Raw genomic sequence first — 27424 nt, 5'->3', positions numbered from 1 at the left:
GGGTTCCAGAATAGTGACCATTATAAACTATTGATGTACCCATAGAAGCTTTGCTCACAGACTTTATTTTATGGCTATTTATCTGGTCTTCCATGCTTAATAGATAAGCTGATGATGTTTTCATTCAGTGTCCTTACATAATTTGGCTTTCACATAGAAAGAACAAATGAGTGGTCCTAGGTTTGCCTCTTTTTAATTGATGCCCTTCTAATCAGCATTTCAAAAAAATATTTCGCCAATTATGGGACTGAGCAGACGAAGAATAAATTTAATTTTATACAAGTGTTATGGCATTAATATCAAAACAATTAAAAAAAGTACAAATGGATATGAAGAGCTTGCAAGGAACTATAACAATGATTGTGTATTAAATAAGTAATCATTCAATGGACTGCGATGTGCAACTTTTATTTTTAATTCTAATTACTAGTATTGGTATTATTTCTGGGCCTTTTAAGTCACATGACTCAAATTTTTACAATATCACAAAACACATCCAGTGTTGGATATTTTTCATGTGCCATTACCCACTCTGGCCATGCAAAAAATCTCCTTTTGACTTCCTTACTAGTGATGTTTATCCAGTTTATAGGCAATATTTCCCCTATATATATCTATCTGATAGGTGTGCCTTAATCATATCACGTTCTCTTCTAAGCTCTGTAGAGCATATTTCCTGAAACAATCACTCCCATCAGCATTTTTTCTAACATTACCTTATGCGGTGGATCTATTATCTCTCTATCCTTACTTGTCAGTTTACTTCCCATTATGGCAGCACTTTTCTGAGTAACTGAAATGTGTGCCCAGATCCCTTCCAATAAAATACATCTTGTCCATATTTAAAAACATTAGGCAGATTAATGATAATACCAATTCAACCAAATTAATGATAATTCAGCACTTTCTGAAGTTTCTCTTCCCAGTTTAGCATATCAGCAAACAACCTAACTGGCCTGCAAACTTTGAACTAAACAGTTGTCCCAGAAGAGAATCCTGTGGTACCATGCGTACCATTTTTCCTTTCCCTTGGCTCTTATCAAATGACTACCAAGTCAGCATAATTATTTCAGCAACAGTTTTATACAATACTATATAGCAAATTTGAAAAATTACCATGTAAGTATTTCTGCTGTAAAATACCCTAATAGAGAATGTAACCAGATTACCAACAAAATCTTTCCTTAACAAACTCATGCTACTCTTTAGAAAGATGTTTGTTCTCATCAATCAAAAAGTTTGTATTGTATAGCAAACCGGTTTCTCTAACACATATCAGCCTTAATATATGCAGTGATATCCCATCTAGTTCTAAAGCCTTATTTACACTGAGCTTACAACTTTTCTGAACTTCTGATATCCTCCTCTTCTTTCCCATCCACCCAAAATACTCCTCAAACATTTGTGCTATAAATATGATTCATGCCATCAGCCTTTCACATTCACTGTCCTTCTGCTACTACATAACTGTAGCTCTAAGATTTTATTTTACTGCCTCATCCAATCTTTTATATGCAAACTTATCCTTCCTCATGCTGTAGAGAGGATACCCTGTTCATTATATCTCTTCCATAACATCTTTCTCCACAGTTCCTGCACAATTTCAAGACTGATCCCTTTCACTCCCATATTATTTAATCTCCTAACTCTAGGAATACAATATGACATTGCTATCAATCTTGAACAAGGATCCAGGCATCAGTAATTTCACAAACATCCACTGAGTGCCTGATCTGAATCCACATCCACGTAGTTGCAGAGCAGAAACATTATCTGCCTGACCTGTAGTAACTAAGTGAAAAACAGATTTATTAAATTATCTCCTGATCCAAACAATTCTAACCTGTTTTTAGATCAGCTAATAAAAATAAGGATTAGTGTACATAGACATATGTATCTTTGTATAACAACAGTGGAATTAGTTTGTAAATTAAGAAAAAAATAATAATAAAATGAAGATTTATTATTATGTGAGTCCATGGACTCATCATGCCATCTACTATTCAATAACAGTATTTTTATCTGTTGACCGCTCTGGCCAATTTGCCTGTATGTAGCAAATAAACCTGAATTTCAGAGAGAGAGAGAAAAAAACTGCTACCTCTGCACAAGATCAGCTAACTCACCTCAACTGAAAAATTTCTCTTGTCATGACAAGAATTGAACTCAAGTCCTTTCTAATTAAAGGGCACACTGTATCACTGTTCTTCCAAGTGTGCTATAGAGATGTTTAAAATTTCAAATAAGACAACATGTTTACTTAAAAAAATGCTGTAGAAGACTACAGGACCACTGAAAGAAAATTAGAACTGTAGTCTTAATTAGGATGACTGTATTTTTACTAGGATACATTTCAGGGAATAAATACACTGGAAACATCAATATTAAATATGCAAGAAATAAGAATAAATGAACTATTTGGAGTTATGTCCAAAGCAAGTAAGGTTATAAGGCCAGTTTATTATGGCTTGCTTGTCTTTTCTGAGATAAACAACATGAATTTCCAAGAGGAAAAATCCTATCACCTTCATATGAAATGACATTTTGCACTGTAAACCTTTATGCCCTTATAAAGATTCCTTATGTCCAAAATGGAATTTGAAACTTTTTTTTTTTTTTTGTTCCAAGTTATGTAAGAAAACATATAACAGTCCTTCTGTAAAGGTTGCCAGAAAAATCAAAAAGTAATTTTGTTAATTTAGCATTTTCATTTCTGAAGACTACATATAGTTAAAACAGAAATATATGCAACCTTCAGCCAATGTATAGAAGCACCTCTTCAAAAAACTTTGCTTTCATAGTAGTCTAAGAACAGACAGTACAGCATTTTTTTTGTGTGCATACGCATGTGTATATACATGCTCAAATAAGATAATCATATTTAGTGGTTCATAAAGTCTTTTAATCTTCTTTTGGTTTATAAAAAAGTAAGCAAAGAAAATATTTTTTTACATTGTGATAGCTACATTCTATAATCCAAAAGTGGGAAACTTACTGTTTTTTGCTCAAAGGACTGAATATCAAATTGTAGGTTGTCCTCCTAAAGTAGGATGTTTGGTAACCCAGAGTGACAGACATGATGAAGAAGGCAAAACTGGATTGTAAAAAGAAGCCAAAGAGATTATTATTCTAAGACCTCATGGAGTCAAAGACTCATCTAGGAGGTCCCTTTGTCATACACACAGCTCATACCCTGCCTTAAACATTTAAATTCTCTGCAGACACCACACTCTCAGGCAAGCATTCCAGTCATTTACAACTCTGGATACAAAAAACCTGCTTCTTGCTCCCTCCTTATACAGCTTCTAGGGATGACTGTTAGCTCTCTTCTGATCTCCCACTATTTTATGAAAGATATATTCAACATTCCAGAGATCAAAACCTACCTTAGACAATTGCCTCTGGATCCTTTCCAACATCTCCTTCAGAACACACACAATTTACAGACATAGAATACCAGTTGTGGTGGAGTTGTAGGTGTCCTCCCGCGATGAGTCTTCGGACTCCTTGGAGGTGTCAAGAATAACAACAATAATAATAATCTCTTTGTCCTTTTGAAAAACCAGGCGACCAAATCTGTGCACAATAGTCCATGTGTGACATTATCAAAGCCTTATAAAATGGAACAAGACTCTCCTTACTTCTACAAGTCAGTGTCCTCTGCATCAGTCCCAGAATTCCTTGTGCTGCTCTCAATTTTGGATTTTGGATCCTTATCCACCATCACCCCAAACAAGAGTAATTTCTACATCCTATCTTTGTTTTCCAAATTTTAAAACCTTACATATTGCAACACTGAACTGGCATCCTCACTCCCATGCTCATTCATCTGCTCTACTGCTCATAGTTCATCCAACTTTGCATTATCTACAAACAACTGAATATCCCCATCCAAATCTTCCCCAATATCATTAACAGGCTAAACAGCAATAGCCCAAAAACAGACCCCTGAGGCATACCACAAGTGACTTTCCTCTTTAGAGATATTGGTCCCCCATACACAACTTGCTGATACCTATCAGATAGCCAATCTCCAAACCAGTGCACTAGTCTAATATCCAACCCCGTCCACTCTAGTTTGGCTATCAACTTATCATGAAGAAATCTATCAAAACCCAAGTATACTACTGTGTAATCCATCACCTTATTGTAATAAGTCAGCAGATTACTAAAACATGACCTCCCTTTAGCAAATCCATGCTGTCCATCAAAGATAATACCACTGTTGTCAACCCAATTCTGGATCCTGGTTCTCACCTACTACATCAATTGACACACACAGATCGGCCTATAATTCAATGATTGTGAAACGGCAGAATCTTGCCATCTTTCCTATCCTTTGGAATTTGATTCAAACCCAAAGCAGGATTCATATTATACAAATATGTCGAGGCAGATGCCAATTCCCTGACACATTCCTTCAAAATATATAGTGATACAATATCAAGTTTGCTCAATTCCCCATTTACTACCTCCTCATCATCAACTGCTCTCAAACTCTCCATGATGTTATATTCACAAGAATGAAAGACCTTTATGAACAGCACATTAAATATCTCAATCAGATCCTCTGCAGCAGTTGTTCTTATACCATTTTCTCCAATTAATGTCATACTTTCATAATCATTTTTTTTTTTTTTTTGCTGGCTACATATTAAAAGTACTCCCTAGGATTCTTTTGGCTTCATTAACTAACTGCTGCTGCTCATAACTGAACTTTTGCTACCCTTACCAATCAAGTCTTGGCTGTTCTTTGTAATCCTCATGGAATTGATTATTACCACTCCTCTTATATTGCCTCCATCTCTTCATTCATCCATTTCACACCTACTTTATTTAACCTTCTGTCCCTTTTAATACATTTAGACACGCATGCACATCCTCTTGGAGCATCAACCTGTGCTCTCCTGAGTCTCCCTGTTTGTCTTGCACATTTGTTCTCTCATTCTTTATACTCATGCTACCTACTTCTTAATTCATAACCACCACTTCAATCTCTCCTTCCTTACTCTCCTGCTCTTTCACATCACTTCTTACTTGATTAGACACATTCTCTGCACTCATTTCTCTATCTTCCAGCAGCAGTCTCTCCAAATGACTCACACCAACACCATTCAAATGCAGTCCATCACTCTTGTACAGTTCACTGCACCCTTCATACTCATTCCACACATGAACAAACTGCACTCCTTTCTCCTCACGATCTGTATGACAGTGATTTCATCATTGTCATACCTGGGCAATACACTGGCTACCTTTCCTATCACACTATTATCTTTGTTTCTTCTCAACAACCTCCTGTGTTCCTTGTTGCCAGTCAAGTCATTTGTCCCTATTACCACTACTAACTATTTTGCTCGATTGCTTCTCATATTCAACACCTCAATCACTCTATTCATTTTACCTCTAGGAAAACAAACCTTGTGCACCTTCTCATTTACAATGCCACTCGTGGGTCTTTCATACTGACATCATTTGTTTTCGTCTTCTTCAATCTTCCATACACATCTCCAATTCTCTTCATTTCACTCCACACCATTTTGTCACTCACCTCATCTTAACCAAATCTTGCATCATTTTTTTTTTGCTCTCATTCACTCTCTTGATTTTATCACCAGCCATACATGCTTGTTTGCCGTCAATGCCTCTCACCACCTTAGTGTTAAATGTACTCTGTTTTTCAACTTTTTCTACATTCATATCCCTTTCATCATTCTTACTGCCATCAATTGTTTGTTCAATTTTTCACTGCTCTTTGCTATCAGATGAGTATTCATCCTTCTCTTGGCATTTTTGCTACTAACACTTTCAGTTACCAATATGCTACCGCTCATCATGTCCTCATTCAGATCACACTTTACACACTATCCATAATTTATCTACATATAGCATACCTCATATTTTACGAAGCGACTGAAATCAAAATCCTGTAAAGACAAAGCTACTGTTATCTTTCCTTCACTTAGAACTCTTGCAGCAGCTTGATTAGATGGTATATTAGAACTGGTTCTGAAGCAGTGCAAGAGAATTAGTAATGCCCCTGACCTGGTTGTTCAATTTGAGCACAGTTCCTAAGTGAAAAAAAACAGAGGCAAGATAATTTCGTTATGCAAAGGTGGAGTTAGGATTGATGCATTAATCATAGACCAGTTTGTATCTGCATCCAGAGGTGGATAGATACCACTTTGTTCCTCTATAGAGGAGAGGATAGTATGTCTTTGTTAGATGGGTCTTGATCTGCTCAGGATGTATAATAGACTAACAATATAAGGGCATATCACAATATGCCATAATGTTTTATTTCAGCATGTAATAGTTATTTTGGATTTATTTCAGAAGCAACTCAAGCTAGTAGGCCAGTGTATTATGTGTGATCTTTTAGCCTGTTTGTCTGATTTTCCAGGATCTACAGTGATCCACTATTCAGTGGATCACTGTAGTAATCATGCTACTGAATGTTAACTAAGGCTTCATCTATAATTTCTCTATCTGGCATTGACTTCTAAGAGAGCTGATGGATCTGAGCTCTGTTATCTATTTCATTTATACCAGATTCACAATAATCTGTCTCTAATGATCTAGACAAATACTCTGCAACAACATTTTTTTTTTACTCTAGAATACACAATATATTTACTTTAAAACACACCAAATCACATTTTGTTTTTGTTTTGCATGTTGGACAGAAAAGACAAGGGTTGATGACTTGATTTAATTTTTATTCATTGTCCATTTGAAAGTTATCTATTTCTTAAGGATAAACAGTGGAAAGTGCTCCCTTTTCCAACATGGAACAAGTAAGTTAAAATCAAAATAGTTTTATATTGATGAATGCAACAGACAGCATCAATTGAAAAATCTAATGAAAGAAAACCATCCACCATGACCCACAATTAACGACCAGAGAGGAAGTTGGCAATCCATTCACAAAAGGAAGGAGGAATATCATAAGATGGTAGCTTGATAAGACCATGATGATAGACTCGATCAAACGTCTTGGAAATATCAAGAGTGGTCACTTGAGTTTCTCCATGGCATGCATCCAGAGATGGGCGAGGTTGGTTAGATCTACTGTGGAATGTGAATAGCAGAATCCATACTGGTGTTCACTAAGTAATTGCCATCTTCAAATAGTACAGCAGTTGGCTGCTGATGATCTTTTTCATTATTTTTGAGTGCTGAGTCAGCACAATAGGGCAGTTTGATGGTTGATTTTTTATTTTCATCTCCTTGCTTGCTTCAAACAGAGAGAGATGATACAAGATAGGTGCAAGTTCTGGAGTACAAGCTTTCAATACAACTGGAGGAATACCATCAGAACCAGAAGACTTATTGGTATCAAGCCTACTGAGTAATTTTCTGATCTCCTTCTTTGAAATTTTGCCAGAAAGACTATATGTGAAAGTTAGGGAAAAAAATCAGATGCTAAGGTGTACCCGACAGCCTTAGCTAAGAATCAGAAGACTTGACTGCCATTTGGATAAGCATAATGCATTTGACCCTTACAAAGTCTGCTTTGGATTTTTTTTTTTTTTTTTTTTTTTTTTTTTTGCAGTTGTTATATGCTATAGTATAAGCTAAGTGAGTGGCTGGAGTTTTTGATTTAGACTGCTTTGGCACAATTATAGGAGAACCAATAGTTTGGATAAAGTGAGGAATAAAAGTACTCATCCCAGTGAGAAGTCTTTGTTTTTAGATCAGAGTGAAAACAGTCATTGGTCTGTAGAATTGAGAATTACTGAGAGGAGATTTGGACAAGGCTATGGTTAGACTTGCCAAGAGGAGAGCTAACATCAGTGGCATATTTGGAGGGAGACCAGGTTAAGAAAAGTTAAAGTGTGTTGGGAGAACGATCACAATTATCTGGTAGGTTTGTGAACAATTTATGTCATTACTGATAGTATAGTTAGTTCAACTTCTTTTTCAGCAATGTCTGTAAAATTGGAGAAAGAAATCCAGTCAGAATTGTGGATGATCATCTCACTATTAGAGCGATTTTATGTTGGAGGTTTAATGGATTTTTTACAACACTCGAAAAGAATTAAAATAGAATTTAATACTTCCTATATTTCGTCCTAGTCACTAGGACATCTACGGGGATTACAAACACAATTAATGTAACATGCACACAAAAACTTACAATACTAAGCCCAACCACGTGGGTGACACTAAAGTCCTATCTAGGTGGAGCGCCCTCTAAGGGTGGTAGTAGGTGGCCTGGAATGTAAGGTGGGACCTCTGGTGATGAGTGTTTCCCAAATCTTCGGAAGCTTAATGCAACCGTATTTGTTAAGATTTGGTTGGTTTCTTAACAAATCTTAACAAATTGTTAAGATTGAAATTCTTAACAAATACGGTTGCATTAAGCTTCCAAAGATTTGGGAAACACTTATCACCAGAGGTCCCACCTTACATTCCAGGCCACCTACTACCGCCCTTAGAGGGTGCTCCACCTAGATAGGACTTTAGTGTCACCCACGTGGTTGGGCTTAGTATTGTAAGTTTTTGTGTGCATGTTACATTAATTGTTTTTGTAATCCCCGTCGATGTCCTATGACTAGGACGATATATAGGAAGTATTAAATTCTATTTTAATTCTTTTTGAGTGTTGTAAAAAAAAAAAAATCCATTAAACCTCCAACATAATGTCCTCACAGCACTTAAGCCTCTACACAAGAAGTATTAGAGTGATTGACTGAGAGAGATAAATAAGTGGGTGAAGTCATTGTAATTAGGAAAATAGTTGAGGCAGCATAATGAAGGCAACAAAATCTTGAGTCAAAACTGATCATATAAAGGGGATTCCATTTCTAAATAGTTTTTGGCACAGGATATGAGATCTGACATCCCACCCTTCTTGTGAAAGGCATCATGAAAAAAGTACTGAGGAAATTTGAGGTGACATGTTGTTGTAGAGGATGCAATTTGTGGTTTCGTGATATACATCGTTGAGGTTGGTATTAAAACCCTTGGATGTTGAAGTTAATCTGGAATTTTTTTTTTTTTTTTTGGTGGGAGAGATTTTTTTTAGCTGTCTATCACAGTTGCAAATTTTTAATAATGAGCTTAAAAGGTTTGAATGCCCAGATTCCAATCTAAGTATCGCCTCAGATAACCCATGCAAGCTGCTATACTCAGACCCCTCCAGTCACAATCTGGCAAAGTAAGCAGCAGCAGGATTATTTGCCAGCTAATCAGGAAGCCTCCCAAAGAGTGACCAACAGGTAATTGGCCTGAGGAAAGACCTTAGCAACACTCGTACTCTCGGAATACAGGAGGTGCTGGGGACAGAACAGGGTAGCCTTCATCAACACTGTATGTAGGGAAAGAAACTGGAAACCCTACTCATGCTAAACTAAAAAAAATAGTCCAACACAACTAATATTTTGTGACTAGTTTCATATCGCAACTTTCTTCAAAAGGTTTCTTGCTTAATTAGCTCTTGCTTTCAGATGTTTGAAACTATTTTTTCACCAAGCATGCATGCAAGTAGCTTCTTATATATTGTGTTAATGCACTGTTAGTAACACATACAAAAATATTTTGGGAATATTTGGAGAAAAGAGCAAAGCTAATAATAATGGCAAAAACCTCTTGGATTTCTGCTCAGGACATGGACTGGTTATTACTAACACCATGTTCTAACATAAAAATCTGCACAGTCTCATTGACTATGTTATTGTTGATAGTGATATTTTCTCCCTGGTGCAGAGGATTTGAAATTGGAAGCCATCACTATTTAGTCTTGAGCAGGATAAAATTGAATTTCATATTGAAAAGAATAACATGTAAGAAAGTTTTAAAGCGAATAAAAGTTGAGCAGCTCGCAGATGTGAACTGTAGACTAAAATACACAAAGATTATTGAAGAAAAAATGAAAGAGTTTGAGAACAGGAACCAAACCTTGGAGATTCAGTGGCAAGCCTTGAAGAAAACCCTGATTGATTCAGCCAGAGAGGCATGTGGTGAGGTTGTCTGCAAAGATAGAAAAATCAGAACTCCATGGTGGACACAGGAAGTTAAAGAGACAGTGAAGGAAAACAAGAAAGCATATAAAAAGTTCCTGGCAAATAAGTCAGCTTTTGCTCTTAGAGAATACAGAGACGAATGTAAGAAAGCGAAACACTGTGTAAAACTAGCTAAACAAAAGTCATGGGAGGACTTTGGCAAGAACATAGAAAATAAATATCAAGAAGGTGGTAAAATATTCTGGAGGTTGTTGAAGAAGCTTAGAAATGGAGGAAAGAGTGCTGTAAAAGGAGTTAGAGATGATAAAGGTGACATGAAAACAGGAAAAAAAAAAAAAAAAGATATCATTGAAGTATGGAGTAAGAACTTCGAAAAATTGCTAAATGAAACAACCAGCGATAGCACAGTGGTTAAAAACACTCAACAGGCATACAGCCAGGGATACATATCCTTACTTGAAGTAGGAAAAGCCATCAAAGGCTTGAAATGTGGAAAGGCAACAGGAGTAGATGATATTCGACCAGAAATGCTTACGTATGGTGGCATAAAAGTCTTACAGTGGCTGTACTGCATAGTTCAAAAGACCTGGACAGAGGGACGAATTCCCGATGATTGGAGTAGAGCTCATAGTACCCATATATAAAAAGGGAAATAAAACTGAATGTGAGAATTACAGAGGAATTTCCCTACTGAGTGTTCCTGGCAAGATTTATGCAAGTATACTTGAGAAACAGTTGAGAAGAAAAGCTTGGCGAAGAACAAGCTGGATTCAGGCCAAATAGAAGCTGTCAGGATCAGAGCTTCACTTTACAACAAATAGTTGAGAAAGCATGGGAATATAACAAAGATCTATATTTAAGTTTTGTCGACCTGGAAAAGGCATATGACAAGGTGCCAAGAGAGAAGCTATTCAATACGCTACAGTTATATGATGTCAATGGAGCACTATATCAAGCAATACTTAAGTCTTTATTTGAGTTGTAAGTCAGCAGTTAGAATTGAAGGAAGTACATTATCCCCTCTGTTATTCATTATTTATATGGATCACATTATGAAGGAAAGTGGTATTAAACATGATATCAAAATCAGCTTTATGCAAATGATGTTATACTTCTAAATAAATCCTCTGCAAGATTCCCTGACTAAATTGAATAACTGTTGTAATAAATATGGTATGAAGGTCAGCAATAAAAAGACAAAGACAATGAAAATATCAACTGCATTGTGAATGAAGAACCTGTGGAACCAATAAAACAGTCGAGCTACTTAGGCACAATTTTTAGTGAAGATGGTAAATTAAATATGGAAATAGACAATAGAATCAACAAAGCTGGTATGGTAGGAAGTCAAGTGAATAAATTCATATGGAATAATAGAGAAATTAGTCGGAACACTAAATTTGAACACTGTCTTGTATACAAGACAGTGTTCAAACCAGTTTTAACTTATGGATCTGAGAGCTCGATCAGAAGTAAAACATATGGCACTATCATATTAAAAAATGAGGATATTAGGAAAGAACTTGACATTGTCAGCATCCAGGAATGTGTTAGCAGAGCTAATCTCAGGTGGTATGGTCATTTAAATAGAATGGGCGAGGAAAGATTAGCAAAACAAGTGTTCTCTGCAAGGTTGGCAGGAAAAAGACCCTGAGAAAGACCAAGATATAGGTGGATTGATACGGTACAAAGTGCCCTAGACGATAGAAATATAAGATCTGATAATGTTGGAGTCTTGACAAGTAACAGACTGATTTGGAGGAAAATTGTAGATAGGAAGTTAGTAATGATGTAAAACTATCATATCCTGTAATGTAAGTTAGTAATGATGATAGTAACACGAAATCTAAATGTTAACTATGTACCTAAACAGAAATAGAGAGAAAAAAGTTCACATTTTCATAACAATCTTTCAATTCATTTTCAGTGTGAAGGATGTGGTTGGTTTAAGGAGCACCAATATTTAATATCCAATTGGATGGATCAGCATCAGTCCCATATCTGCCTCCACATTTCAATCTATTTTTTACTGCACTGTAGTGTGAAAATCTTGATTCATATATCTATGTGGCTGAGAATGGTAGCAATTTTTAATGGCATATCTGTAATTGTTGGATATTCTTCACTTGTTTTATTTCTCAAAAGAAAGATCCTTTGCTTCCTGTTACTTCTGATAATACTCAGGTCTCGTTTCTCTTGTTAGGCTGGCAAACATCTTAACCATACCTCTTCTTCTGGTCCCACATTTACATTGGTGCACCAAAGAACTCACCAGGCCACCATCATTCCTCTGCTTTCTTCCAAGACTGTAAGAACACCAGTGGTTGCTGGTCATTTTGGATACTTTTGGATATTTTAGGTGCATTCAAAAAGATCTAGGCATTTGATTTATTCTGCTCAGTTTGTTGGCTCCAAAAATTTCATTTTCAGTGCTTTATCACCTGCTGTAAGCAAATTTATGTCACAGTCTTATAATGAAAGGTTAAATAATGCAACAGCAAGATACATGAACTGCATCTGGATAATTTCAGTTCTCATTTGGTATATACATATTAAAACTTTTGTACAAATTACCAAGATTGGTTGTTTTGGATTTATTGCCGAAGAAAATTGCATATATTCTTCTGATGAGTCTTGCCTGTTTTGCAGGAAGACCCTGCCAACTTACTTTCAGTTGAAAAGCTTTTAAATGTTTCGTTCTTTGCATCTTAACCAGGATGTGCAACCTATTGCTTCATGAAAAGATATAGAATATCAAAAGTGAGGGGTTAAGTATACAATAAAATATATTCAATTAGTGTTTTTTCAACACTTTATATTCATTATTATACATGTGTAAATCAACAGTTTAATTATTCTTTCTTTCAGTTCATGAAGATTGCCTAGAGAAACAAGCACATCTTTCCTTAAAAAAAAAAAAGAGCTAATGGATTAAGGTTTGATAAAACTGCAGAAGCACCCCCCCCCCCAAAATCATTTCAGTGATCCTTGCTGAGACGTAATCATTTTCATAAAAGCAGCGGGAGAAGCTCTGTCTCGTAACAGAGTTTTTTTCAGGGAAAAATAATGGATCATACACAATTGTTTTTAGATAGTGCACAAAACACAGTGGGTCACAGACTATCCCTGACCTACTCGATCACCACTTGTGGGTTTTCAGAGACTGATATCTTCATATATGCTGATTAAAGATGGTGCCATCAGAATAAAGAACAGTATCAAAAAATTCTCTTCTAGCTTAATCACAACTTCAGAACTAAATTTGAAATTGACTCACCTTATTGCTATGTTTGATTTCCCAAAGCATACAATTGATTCCAGCATTTTCAATTCTGGAACTAAATTTGAAATTGACTCACCTTATTGCTATGTTTGATTTCCCAAAGCATACAACTGATTCCAGCATTTTCAATTCTCTTGCATGTAGTTCTTGACTTTTGAAAACATACCACCTTACAAACTCTGGCTATGGTCTGATCAACTGCTAACGATCATTCCAGACCTTTTTTTTTAGCCTCTAAAAAAGAAAAATCTATATAAACTGCTCATACCAAAAACATGGAAGATGCTAACAGTGGTTATGTATTTAACGCCTCTCTTGTAAACAGCCTGAGAGACAAAGGGATTGGACTTTCTGGTGTATTATAAACTATATCAGTTGTTTTTCTTAATGATACTGTTTTTACTTCTGAACTATCTTTAATATCAATTCCACCTATAAAAAGTTGATAACCTCTGACACATTTATTATCACAGGTAGGCTAAGTTTAAATAATTTTGGTAATCAGGCTCTAGAGTCCAAACATTATACACTGGTAACAGAAATCAATGAAATTCTCAAACATTCATACCAAAGCAGAATTTAAACACCACAGATTGGAAAGGGCAGCCATTATCCATCCACTCAGCCAATAAGGCAAACAATTTATTTATTTTTTTATTAATAATAATACAACAGGCTATGTAGTCTTTCATGAATAAATGACTTGGAGCTTTTTTTTTTTTTGTGCATGATATACTACAAAGTCAAGGAGCTAATTACAAACACAAATTTCATTTTTTTTCAGCACACAGTCATACCTATTAACTATGAAAATAATGAACAGCATAAATAAGAATAAAAAATACTTACTCTCCTACACCTGTGAGTTTCCCATAGAGTGCCTCTACGATAATGAGGCCTTTCTTTGCCTCTTCTTGTTCCCTAATGCGACTGTATGTTTCATGCATCAGTGCCACCTAGTCAAATGACAGTTAAGTGTGAAATGTCGTGTTTTTAAAATAAACATTTGCACTTTACAAATTAAATAATCAAAAGATTTATTTATTTTTTTTTTTTTTAATTTTTGACCACATGCAAACACAAGAGAAGTTGCAAGAACTATAACAGTGCCATGTATAGGCAAGCAGTTAAGGAGAAATGGGATCTATTAACCAGTTTCTGGAAAAGCTGGGGGATAGTATTTATTAAAAAAAAAAAAAACAGTGCAGGGATGGCTCTTCCAAAGAATGGAAGAGGATAAGAAGTTGTTCAATGTGTGTGTAGTTGAGCTGTGTACAGATACTGACTGGAGGCTGGTTGTGTTCTTACATGGCTAGAAGAAAGTAAAAGAATGATTGCGGTCAGTTTGGCAAGCAATGCCTATGAAAGTGCTATAAAAAAGGATAATGTGACTAGTGGGAGTCTGTGTGAGAGAGAGAGAGGGATCTCCTATTAATGGACTGTCCTCTTCTGTATAAATTAAACTATTCTTAGAATGTTTTGCATGCACCACCCAAAATGCAAGAACAATGTACTTAAGATTTGAGAGTTTATTTTTCACTTGGTTAGACTATAATAAGTTTAGTTTAATCCTTTATCCAAGTGTGAGCAAACAAAGTTTGCACCTGAAAGTATCTTCAGGACTGGGGTAAGGTAGTGCAACACCAGGCAGAGAAAGTTCTCATCACTCCTATCTCAGTATTTCCCATAATGCAAAGCACATCTCCTTGCAGATATGTGTAATGCTATGCATTAAGGCAAGGGCCACTACCCATAGCGGTTTCGACCTTGATTGAGGTCTCGTCAGTGAGGGGACTCACAAGGAGATGTTCTTTGCATTATGGAAAATACTGAGATAGGAGTGATGAGAGCTTTCTCTGCCTGGTGTTGCGCTACCTTACCCCAGTCCTGAAGATACTTTCAGGCGCAAACTTTGTTTGCTCACACTTGGACAAAGGATTATTATAGTCTAACCAAGTGAAAAATAAACTCTCAACATCTTTCTCTAAATCCAGAGTAATTTAATAATAAGGTTGCACACCCTTTGGCAACTCCTATAGGTTAGGATGACCTCTCATTGCCTCTGCCTTTGTATCTCCACTACTGGGCTGGCTCCCACTGACGAGACCTCAATAAAGGTCGAAACCGGTATGGGTAATGGCCCTTGTTTTAATGCATAGCATTACACATATCTGCAAGAAGATGTGCTTTGCATTATGGGAAATACTGAGATAGGAGTGATGAGCGCTTTCTCTGCCTGGTGTTGCACTACCTTACCCCAGTCCTGAAGATACTTTCAGGCGCAAACTTTGTTTGCTCACACTTGGATAAAGGATTAAACTAAACTTATTATTGTACTTAAGATTTGTCAAATTTGTTATTTACAAAGTGTTGAGTTGAAGAGGCTATGGATGTAATATATATTTATGCCAGTATAATTTTGATATGAAAGTCAGCCCAAGAAAGGGGAAGTAATCTTGACTGGAAACTGGAGGATTTTTCTTCCAGTAGCAAAGGACCGCATTTTGATAGCATTAAAATTCACTAGATTATCTTCAATCCACTTGAAAATGATGAGGAGAACAGTGTTTAAACATTGGTTCTGGAAAATAAATAAGGATACAATTCAGCACATCTTTACACTACTGTGCACAGATTTGGTCACCAAGATTGCCACAAAAAATAGCGAAAGAACTAGGGATCATCCCTGGAAGTAGATTTTTTGCCCACAGAGTGGTGGATGAGTGGAATGGATTGCTAGAAGTAGTTGTGATTGCCCTGACAGTGAATGATTTTAAGGAGAGGTATGATAGGTATTGTGTATGTAAAGGTTAGTGTGGGTCTCCTGCAATGAGTCTTCCGACTCCATGGAGATACATGTACAGTACAATAATGAAAATATTAAAAATCCAGCAAAAACCCACTTCACTAACATTCGTGGCCTCAGTCAAACTTCAATTGTTTTACAACTAGCAGCCTCAAATAACTGCTGTCTACTTCAACTATCCAAACTACACTCTAATTTCCATAACATTAAGCAATGTATAAAGAACTATCACATAATTAGATCGACCTTCTTTCATTTTAAAAGAGTGAATTAGACAAATCTTCAATTTCTGAAATCTACACTGTGAGATGCATTGATGGCTTTGTTGTCAAATTCAAAGACCATCACAAGAAATGCATCAATATTTCCTAAAGAAATAAAAATATTGTTTAAATAATTATAATACCAAAATTAACTCACGTAAAATATTATTTATTAAATATGTCTACTCACAGTAATTACTTATTGAAACACAAAAATATTGTTTATTGCCCAGGCAATGATGTAACCAAGATTATTATTATTTTTTTTTTACGGGGGGGTTACATAAAAAGGTGTTATTTTCAGACAGTTCAAATAATTGCATGATAATTTTTCTAAGCTAAACATGTTCTTAAAGTAATTTTTTTAGTTTTGACTGATAGTAAATGAACAAAATGACATTACATTACAGTCACAAATTTACAAGCACACTGTCAGCTACCTTTCCACATATTCATTCCCCTATGTCGAGACATTTGTCATATAAATGTACAAGCATTTTTATCTCCTCATCAAAGTATTATATTATACTGTCAGTGTTTTGTCTCATGCCATCATTAGTTGAATTACTGAGCAGCTAAAAATCTTTCTGAGTGGAGAAAAATAGATGTTACTTTGTGCAAGATCAAGGTTACAGAGTGCATGTTGGAAGACTTATGCTAACTGATTGCAGCAGCATGTGGGAGCATATATTGTCATGAATCAAAACAACTCCAGAGCTGAGGAGGCCTGTCGATGCATAAAGTCAATAAGAAATCTTGTACATGATCTTCCTGGAGGAAAGAATCTGTTAATTTCTTTGCCTTTGGAGATCCACTGCTTGCTCTGGTAGTACGTAAGAAATCAAGTTTCATCTCTTGTAACAATTCCAAAATTCATTACAATACTGTTCCAAAAACTTTAGTACTGTGATCACTGAGCCTTTTTTGACATCCATCAAGCACACAGTGTGTGATACTGTAAGTGTATCAATTACAATTTTTCTGAAGTGATGGATGAGAAATGTGTGGAAATATGTACTGTACCCAACTCAGAAATGGTGAACCTTCTGTTTTCTTAAACCTTTCCATTCACCAAATCAAGTGGATCGACAGAAAGTTCAGTCTTCATCATACACATTAGTCATCTCTTCACTAAGCATCCCACACATTTCACTAACTTGCCAATAAATTTCAGTGAAATGTGTGGAGAAAAAAAATTATGCAAAAATTTTATCACTGACAGCATCTCACAATTCATGGGATTTCCTCACTCCTTTTATGGCACAATGGCAAACGTTTAAATACAGATAGAAAATTAACAATAAATCTGTTGTATAGCTTTCAATTTCTGAGACATCAGTGCATAGGTGCATCCCCATTCCTGCTATGCATGAGTGGAATTTAATTTCTGAATACACCTTGTAAAATGCAGGCCTTTTAAATCCCAACATTATAAGAATCAGTTTCTAAAGCAACTTCAATATGAATTTTTTCTATACATGAAGAAGAAAATATATTTTGGTCACCAAACTGTTCACCAAGTTCTGAGAAATAAATCAGTTTCTAATGCAATAGATTGAAATACTTCAATATAGAGAGGTAGAGAAATGAATGCAGAGAATGAATCTGATAAAGTAACAAGTGATGCAAAAGAGTGGGAGAGATTGAAGTGGTGGTGGTTATGAATGAAGTAGGCAGAAAGAGTACAGAGAATGAGAGAACAAGGTGCAAGACAAACAGGGGAATACAGCATGAGAAAGGTTGATGTTCCAAGAGGATGGGAGTGTGTGTAGACAAAAAGGGAAGGGATGACCTGTGATCAGGGGAAAAGCAGTTGGATTCTGAGATGAATAAGGAGAAAAAGAAATGCCTCGAGGTAAGTATGGAGAAGTCACATCTAATATGTGGTATCAGGGAAACTTGTTATAGATCTGGGAATGAGATGTTATATATTTGTATACAAATCCTAGAAGAAGAAAAAAGACAAATGAAATGGTTGCATTAATCGAGTCTGTTCAACCAAAAACTATTAGAGTAAGTGAAACATGGTAGGATGAGAATGACTTCCTGACAGAAATAGAAATGGAAGGTATGATGTGTTTTGTGAAGACAGGGAGGGGGAGTGCTATTGATGATAAAGAGTTATGTCCATACAAAGGTAAAGATGCAAGAGGGAAATAGCACCAGTAGTTTTCAGGCAGTGTGGTGTGAGATAGAGGTGAATAGATTGAAATACTTAGTCGGATGTTGTTATGGACTTGTAATGTGGATGGTAGTACCATGAAACGTATAAGACATCAATCACATCAATGAGACAAATCACCTTTATCTTATTTCTTTAGTCAAGGAAATAAGATAAAGATCATCATTATGGGCAATTTTAATTATGGCAATATAGACTGAGATGATGAGATAGCGACTGGAAGTAAAGAAAATGAGTTTCTCGAGTTTTTGAGGAACAACTACCTACGCAGTATGTAACAGAGGACACATGAGATTGAGATTCTTGAATTTGATCATTTCATCATAGAATGTTATTATAAATGAGGTGTCAAATCACCCTCCAGTTGGTGGAAGTGACTATGAAGTGATTACTTGGGTGGTTGCCAGCAGTGTGAGGATAGGATATTTATATGGAGCTACAAGGCTGGTGATTATGAGAGGCTCAGAAGACGGCTGGAAAGGAGATCAATGCTGCTTGGGTGATATTCAAGAACTGTCTAGTAGAAGCAATGTCTAAATTTATTCCAAGGGTCAGAAGGGCATGTGATTCAGAGGAAGAAAAAAGGCATTATGGAGACAACATAAGAAGAGTGGTAATAATCAATTCTATGAAGATTACAAAGAACAGGCAAGGAGGGTGACTTGATTGGTAGGGATAACAAAAACTCAGTTATGAGCAGCAATTAGCTAATGAAGCCAAAAAGAATCCTAGGGAGTTCTTTCGATATGTAGCCAGCAAAAAAAAAAAAAAAAAAAAAAAAAAAAAAGATGACACACTGGTTGGAAAAAATGGTATAAGAATAACTTTTGAAAAAAGATATAGTTGAGATATTTAATGTGCTGTTCAAAAAGGTTCTTGTTTCTTGTGAATGCATCATGGAGAGCTTGAGACTAGTTGATGATGATGAGGAGAGATTGACTATGAGCAAGAGGTGTATGTGGAATTGAGGAAACTCGATGTTAATAAGGCTGTGGGACTTGATAATATATCACCAAGGAATCTGCCTTGACATATTTGTTTAATATGAGTCTTGCATTAGGTCTGAATCAAGTTCCAAAGCAGTGGAAGGAAGGCAAAATTGTGCTGCTTCATAGGGAGGTGACAGAACACAAGCATCAAATTATAGGCCTATCTGTGGTTAAAATGTTGGAGCCTGGTGGAAACCAGGATACAGAATTGACAACAGTGATATTATATTTGATGGACAGCATGGATTTGCTAAAGGGAGGTCATGTTAGTAATCTACTGACTTATTGCAATAATTGGGGGGGGGGGGGGGTGGGGGGGGGGGGGGGTGGGGGGGGGGGGGGGTGGGGGGGGGGGGGGGTGGGGGGGGGGGGGGGTGGGGGGGGGGGGGGGTGGGGGGGGGGGGGGGTGGGGGGGGGGGGGGGTGGGGGGGGGGGGGGGTGGGGGGGGGGGGGGGTGGGGGGGGGGGGGGGTGGGGGGGGGGGGGGGTGGGGGGGGGGGGGGGTGGGGGGGGGGGGGGGTGGGGGGGGGGGGGGGTGGGGGGGGGGGGGGGTGGGGGGGGGGGGGGGTGGGGGGGGGGGGGGGTGGGGGGGGGGGGGGGTGGGGGGGGGGGGGGGTGGGGGGGGGGGGGGGTGGGGGGGGGGGGGGGTGGGGGGGGGGGGGGGTGGGGGGGGGGGGGGGTGGGGGGGGGGGGGGGTGGGGGGGGGGGGGGGTGGGGGGGGGGGGGGGTGGGGGGGGGGGGGGGTGGGGGGGGGGGGGGGTGGGGGGGGGGGGGGGTGGGGGGGGGGGGGGGTGGGTTCTTTGTGGTTGCTATGAAGGTTGCAGATGGGTCCTCCACATTCTTGGAATGGTCAGACCATCATTTTTATTCAGATTCAGATCATGTTTGAGCATTTCACATGCTTCCTTGAATTTCTGCTCGAACCAGGTTTCGGTGCGGTTTGGGGACTTGGTACCTTTCCAATCAATTCTGTGGATGTTTGGAGCGCGTGGTCAGAAAGGCCAATTTTTTCAAAATGAAGGTATTTTATGTGTCATTTGTGTTCATCCTTCCTGATTGTGGTTCGCCCTGTTTTCCCTATGTATGGTATGTTACATGTGCAATGTATTTTGTAAACCCCTGGGTGGGCTAGGTGTGGCAGAGGATCCTTGAAAGAACTGAGTAGGTGTTTTAATTTTGTTGGGGGTTTAAAGGTGGTTTTGATGTTGTATTTGTGTAGTGTTCTGTCTGTTTTTTCTGAAATGCCTCTAACATATGGTATAGCAATAACATTCTTGAAATCTTTTTTGTTATTAGTGGTATCTTTGTGGAGGATCTTGTGAATGGTTTTTATATTGTATCCATTTTTTATAAAGGTATGTTTGATGGTCTCATATTCATGGTTAAGAGCTTGTTCATTTGAACAAATAGTTTGAGCTCTGTGTGTAAGAGTGCTTATGATCCCAATTTTTTGTGTATGTACTGGCCTGTGTGTGTGTAGGTTTGCAGTAAACTGAGAAGGAGAGACAGCCTCAAGGAAGATGTGTGACAAGTGTGTCTAGGAACGGAAGAGAGTTATTTCAATGGGGAATTGGATGCATTTGTGTTGTTTGTTCAGGTGGCTAAGGAATGTATTTAGTGCTTTGTGGCCGTGGGGCCAAATGGCAAAAATATCGTCGACGTATCCGAGTCCAATTTTGGGCTTTAGGCACGGCAACTCTAGAGCTTGTTGCTCAAAGTCTTCCATATAAAAATTCGCTATTGGGGGGAAAGTGGTGAGCCCATGGCTGCACCCTCTTTTTGAAGGTAAAAATTGTTTTGCCACACGAAATATCCGGAGCGGAGTACGTGGGCAAAGAGGGCCATGATGTCGCGTGGAAATATGTTCTGTAAGAGCAAGATAGTATCATTGATTGGGACATTGGCGAAAAGGGAAATTATGTCAAAGATGACTAATAGTTCTTGGTCATTGAGTGTAATGTTTTTAATTTTGTTTATGAAATTTTGTGTATTTTTTATGTAGGAAGGGGAATGACCAACCAATTCCTTGAGTGTGGCTGCTAATTTTTTGGCTAAGTGGTAATTCAGGCTGTCAATTCCTTCCACAATTGGACATGATGGTGCGTCTGTTTTGTGTACTTTTGGCAGGCCATAAATTCTGGGTGTGCGGGCATACTGCGGTATTAATTTTTAATTGTTTCTTCAGGCCACATGTTAACTGATTTAAGTAGTTCAGTAATTTTCTTTTTGTTGCATTGCGTGGGGTTGTAATTTACCATTTGGTAGGTGTTGTGGTCCTATACCAAATGGTTCATTTTTTTTATGTAGGTTGTCCGATTCAAAACAACAGTGGCATTCCCTTTATCTGCTTTTTTGATAATAATGTCACGGTTATTTTTTAGGGATTTGAGGGCCAATTTTTCCGCTTTGTTTAGGTTGCTGCATAATTTTTTGGTTGAATTTAGTAAGGCAATTTCCACCCGTGTTTTGTCAGCTAAATTGGCAGGGAGGGATCTTAAACCTCTCCCAACATGATAGATTATATCTAGTTTATTTACTGACCTCGGAGCAATGGCATAATTTAAACCTTTCTCCAGTAGCGAGAGTTCACCTTCGGTGAGGTTGTAATCCAATTGGTTAATAACCAGACAGTGGTCCGATGGTGGTTGGTTGCTCCTAACTGCGTTTGTGGGTGATTGGCTGCTCCTTTCATTATGGCGTCGTGATTGTCTTGTGCTTTCCTTTAGTTTTAATGCTTGAAACTTTGTTATTAATTGTTCTTTGTTTTTGAGTAATAGGTGCTTGGCTGAGTCGTCTGTGATCTTGTCTAGAATATCCCAAATTTCTGGATTAACGTAACTGGATAGCTCAAATTTTAGTTGTAACACTTTGGCTTGGGTAGATGCTAAGCTCTTTCGTGCCTCGTGGATCTGTTCTCTAAACAACGCTTTTTCTAGTGTGGCATAGATACGGAGCGCTTTAGCTGATGTAAATTTCTTCTTTAGTTTAATGCAGTTGGGTATTAAGTTGCTGTCTCTACATCATTTCAAAAAGGTTAGTCGAATAATTAACATGGAACTACATATCTTTAACTTATCGTAGAGGCTGCACTGCTTGTGGGTCACATCTCTATGGATTACGATGACTCTTTCTTTTAAGGCTACACGGTGATCAGCATTCATATTTATGAATTTAGGGACACAAAACACACGTGTTGAAGAGATTAATTTACTGATTAATAATAAAATAATAACTTGATGTTTCGATCCCTGTATTGAGGTCATCATCAGAAGGATACATTTGTATGCTCGCGCACCCAGAATTTATGGCCGCCAAAAGTACACAAAACAGACACACCATTACGTCCAATTGTGGAAGGAATCGACAGCCTGAATTACTACTTAGCCAAAATTTAGCGGCCACACTCAAGGAATTGGTTGGTCATTCCCCTTCCTACATAAAAAATACACATTTCATAAACAAAATTAAAAACATTACACTCAACGACCAAGATCTATTAGTCATCTTTGACATAACTTCCCTTTTCACCAATGTCCCAATCAATGATACTATCTTGCTCTTACAGAACATATTTTCACATGACATCAAAAAGTATAAAAAACATTCACAAGATCCTCCACAAAGATACCACTAATAACAAAAAAAGATTTCAAGAATGCTATTGCTATATCATATGTTAAAGGCATTTCAGAAAAAATAGACAGAACACTACACAAATACAACATCAAAACCACCTTTAAACCCCGGACAGAATTAAGACACCTACTCAGTTCTTCCAAGGATCCTATGCCACACCTAGCCCACCCAGGGGTTTACAAAATACATTGCACATGTAACATACCATACATAGGGGAAACAGGACGAACCATCCCAATCAGGAAGGATGAATACAAACGACACATAAAATACCTTCATTTTGGAAAAACCGGCCTTTCTGACCACACGCTCCAAACATACCACAGAATTGATTGGAAAGGTACCAAGTCCCTACACTGCACCAAAACCTGGTTCAAGTGGAAATTCAAGGAAACATGTGAAATGCTCAAACATGATCTGAATCTGAATAATCATTTTCCAAGAATGTGGAGGACCCATCTGCAACCTTCATAACAACCACAAAGAAAAATCTCAATACAAGAAGACTTGGTGAAGTTTTTTTTTTTTTTTTTTTTCCCTGAACATTCAATTGCAACCTGTACTGTACAAAGCCAGAAGATAATCATAATATAACAATATGAACTATATAATTCCAGAAGAATCCTAGTATGTGAGGACTTTAGCAGAGTTTATTGGTAATTTTTTTTTCTTTTTATCACTAGAGGGCAGACTAAGAAAAAAGATTAGTTAACAACGTAGATGTAATTTACCTGTATAGAGTGCAACAGCATGTAGCTTGTTTCTTATACACATGTATCCTTCTGATGATGAGCTCAATACAGGGACCGAAACGTCAAGTTATTATTTTATTATTAATCAGTAAAATAATATTTTCAACACGTGTGTTTTGTGTCCCTAAATTCATAAATATGAATGCTGATTACCGTGTAACCTTAAAAAAAAGAACTCTTCTGTATTCCTTGGGAAACACAACTGGGGGGGGGGGGGGGGGGGGGGCACTGTTCCACAATACAGCAATTGCAGGGATGAAGGAAGAGGAAAAGTAATGCACATTCCAACAAGGTTAGTACTGTGTGGGAGAATTATTGATGTTACTTCAGATGAGCATTTCCCATGGAAATATTTGTATTGCAAAACGTCTGTGTGAAGTGGGGGGCGAGTTGGTAAGATGGGTCATTAATAAGTCTAATTGCTCTCCTCTGTATTGAGTCAAGCATTTTGAGGGAGCTTTTAGGGACCCGCCCTATATGTGAGAGCAGTATTCAATAGCTGGGCAGATTTTTGATTTGTATAATGTTAATAGCTGTTCAGGGGTGAAGTAACTAACATCTTGAGTGAAAGAGCCTGTAAGAACACCAACATATTCTGCCTTTTTCCTTACACAGCACCAATGTGTCATATGTTTTGGATCTTTTCATTTGTCAAATTCTTATATATACAAAATGATCTCTCAGTTATCCAATTAATAAGCTGGTCAGTTAACTGAATGTACAGTTACACAGTGCTGTTTCAGTAATCAGCTGTCATGCTAATGATATTTCTGCATCTTTTCCCATTGATACACCTTACAGTGATGGTGCCTATATACGATTATGTTGTGGTTGTTCCAGTACCTGAAATTTTTACTGTTTGCCCTCATTCCCTGACAAAAACAGGACTTTGTCATGCCAGTTGGGGCAATGCTCCACCCAAGTACAGCATCTGATTACCTTGTATCATTATACTCTGTTTGTGGGATTTAAACCAACAAAATACAATTTGGGTGTCCCAGTTTGGCAGTTCATCCTTGTTTGTTCGCTATTCAAGAAGAGCAAAAGGGCACACATGGGAAGGTGAGACTGAGCATTGTATCAGATGTTCTCACTGTTTTCCTGCATCCCACAGAGAGTATTTGGATCCTTCCATTTATCTAGCTCTGATTCTTAAATAACTCCTTGTAAACAGTAACTAAAACGTATGAATCAAGCCAAAGAAAATGTTCTAGTCATTAAAATTTTGATAGAAATAATTAAATAAATGCATGATGTCATACCTTTTCTTTTGTCCTTCATGATATGGATCAATCACAAAGTGCTTAATAATAAACCAGCTTAAAATTGGTATTACAGTGCCATAAAATATAGCACTGGGTAGTAACTCCTCTGAGAGAGTAATTGGAAAAATATAATCCTGACTAGCTCTATTGACCCTGTAAAATGAAATAATTTACATATAAATATACACATACAACACATAAATCCAGAAAAGCAGTAAACACTTATAAGTTTAGGAAGACATATTGAAATCCCTTGATTATCTAGGAGGCATGGGCAATGAGTTTCTATGCTGGTATAGTGAAAATAATGATAACTAAACAGCACACAAATGAGCAAAAGCAGACTATTAGATGACAGTCTTATTGCTATTAATGACTCTAATCCTGCTGAACAAAATTACTAAAACTTCAAATAGTGTTATTTATTACACAGCTAACATCAAAAATAATACAGCACACCTTACTGCATAAGACATCTCACACCAGGGCATGCCAACATGCACAAAAGTTCCCCACTCCCAAATCCAGCAATGTCAGTTGTAGTTTACATAACTGGAAACTTGCTGCTTTTCAAATAATCCCCCTTCCCCACATTTAATCTTGATAATAATTATCAATATTTATATATATATATCAATATATAACAGCCGACTGGTTGGCCAAGTGGTTAGTTTATTCATTATTCAACCAACAAGTGGGTTCAAATCCTGCCTTGGGCATTTATGTCTGCAATTGGTTTACATGGTAGATAAATTTCATTGTCTGGTGCAATACTGCTAACCTACTTACTGAAGGCTTGAAGTGGTTCAAAATGTTCCATGTTTGGTCTCTAGAGTAGTTTCCAGACTATATAAAAAAATAAATAAAATACAAAACATATAATGAAATGGAAAAAAAATCTTAAAGTTTACGTAAAACCTTTCATGGGTGAGAGTCACATCAAAAAAAGTAATAAATATATGGTAATGATGCCAGCTGTTTTGAGTCAGGATCATCATCATAATCATCAACTTCTGATATGTATTCTCAAAATACAGGACAAGGTGTTACACTATTATACTGTCCAACACCTTTATAGAATTTAAATACATGTATGTTATGTTCATAAATTTTACATTATACAGAACGAAAGAACTATGTTTGTCTTACATTTTTCTATTTATATATTATAAAGAAATATAACATATAATTTTGTTTTGTACAAATAATACAAATTTGTGATTTACTATGTCTGCAACAGTAATAGTTCTTTCTTATAAATTTTTAAGCTATTAAATAATTATTAAAACTACTTAAGAGACAACAATTATTCTGCAAATAAAGACAGCATAATAAAAAAAAAAACTAGATTACTTTGTTTACAGTGACTTTCCAAATGATTACTATCAACTTGTTAGGAAATACTTTACTCTGTACACTAATTTGCTCTTTTGAGTCAGTCATCTGTGCAAGTTTTTATTGCACATAACATATATGTATATGAAATTTTAATTAGATAAAAGTTGGAGAATGCATTTTATCTTGATTTCATGTTATTAACCCTAGAACTCTTCCTTGTAAAATTGATGTCATTAAAGTCATGTGCTTTATATTCTGCAGGATATCTTGTCCAAATGAGATGACTGAAATTCTTAGTACCTTAAAACTGCATCCAGCTACAGAGAGAAACAATAGCATAGTGTTCCAATAGCATTCCAATATTTCGGCAACGTGACGTTGCTGAAATATTGGAAATATATATTAAAGTTTAATTTAATTTATATTCTATTGTATGCTGTGAATTCCTTAAGTCAATTAATAATTAAAAAAACTGTATGACAAAACTTTTCACTAATTTGGACCAGCTTTTTGTTTGCTGTTCTGTGTAGCTTGTTATACTATTGTATTCCATTAGCTATGACTACAGAAAATTTTAAAAACTCCAGGAAACCCAAGTATATCTTAAGATGATAGCCCATTAAAGCAAAACATATTCCATGTCTTTCAGAAAAGAGACAGATAATAAACAATACTCATTAACATCATGTATGCCCATGATGTTAATGAGTATATTCTGGCACAACGTGAGTAACGTGTAAGCAATGAGTGTCCGTGAAGTTTAATTTTGCATGTGAGTAAGTGTTTGTCTTTTCATTATCGTAAGTCTAAATTTTGCTAATTTTTATTTTAAAGATTTAATTTGGCACAATGGAGGAAAAAAAGCATCAAAGAAAAGCAATTTCTTTGGAAATGAAAATTGCAATTTTATATCGCTTAGCAAAAGAAGAGGGATCTATGGCGA

At 36.9% G+C, this 27424-nt stretch overlaps 1 protein-coding gene across 1 annotated transcript in view; it reads right to left on the bottom strand.

Moving 5' to 3' along the window:
- LOC150105345 (dnaJ homolog subfamily C member 11) overlaps window positions 1-27424 on the bottom strand; it is a 245794-nt gene that overhangs the window by 8028 nt on the left and 210342 nt on the right. The window contains exons 12-14 of the mRNA XM_090393933.1: window positions 25141-25296; window positions 14560-14563; window positions 14101-14207 (exon numbers count right to left, since the gene is read on the bottom strand). Of these exons, the coding sequence (XP_090250059.1) occupies window positions 14101-14207; window positions 14560-14563; window positions 25141-25296 (267 nt within the window). The remainder of the gene's footprint in view (window positions 1-14100; window positions 14208-14559; window positions 14564-25140; window positions 25297-27424) is intronic.

This window comes from Typopeltis vanoorti, chromosome 6, assembly GCF_054136105.1.
Source record: "Typopeltis vanoorti isolate ZY-2024b chromosome 6, IOZ_Tvanoo_1.0, whole genome shotgun sequence".
NCBI classification, from domain to species: Eukaryota; Metazoa; Arthropoda; class Arachnida; order Uropygi; family Thelyphonidae; genus Typopeltis; species Typopeltis vanoorti.
This window is presented reverse-complemented; position numbering and strand designations above follow the sequence as displayed.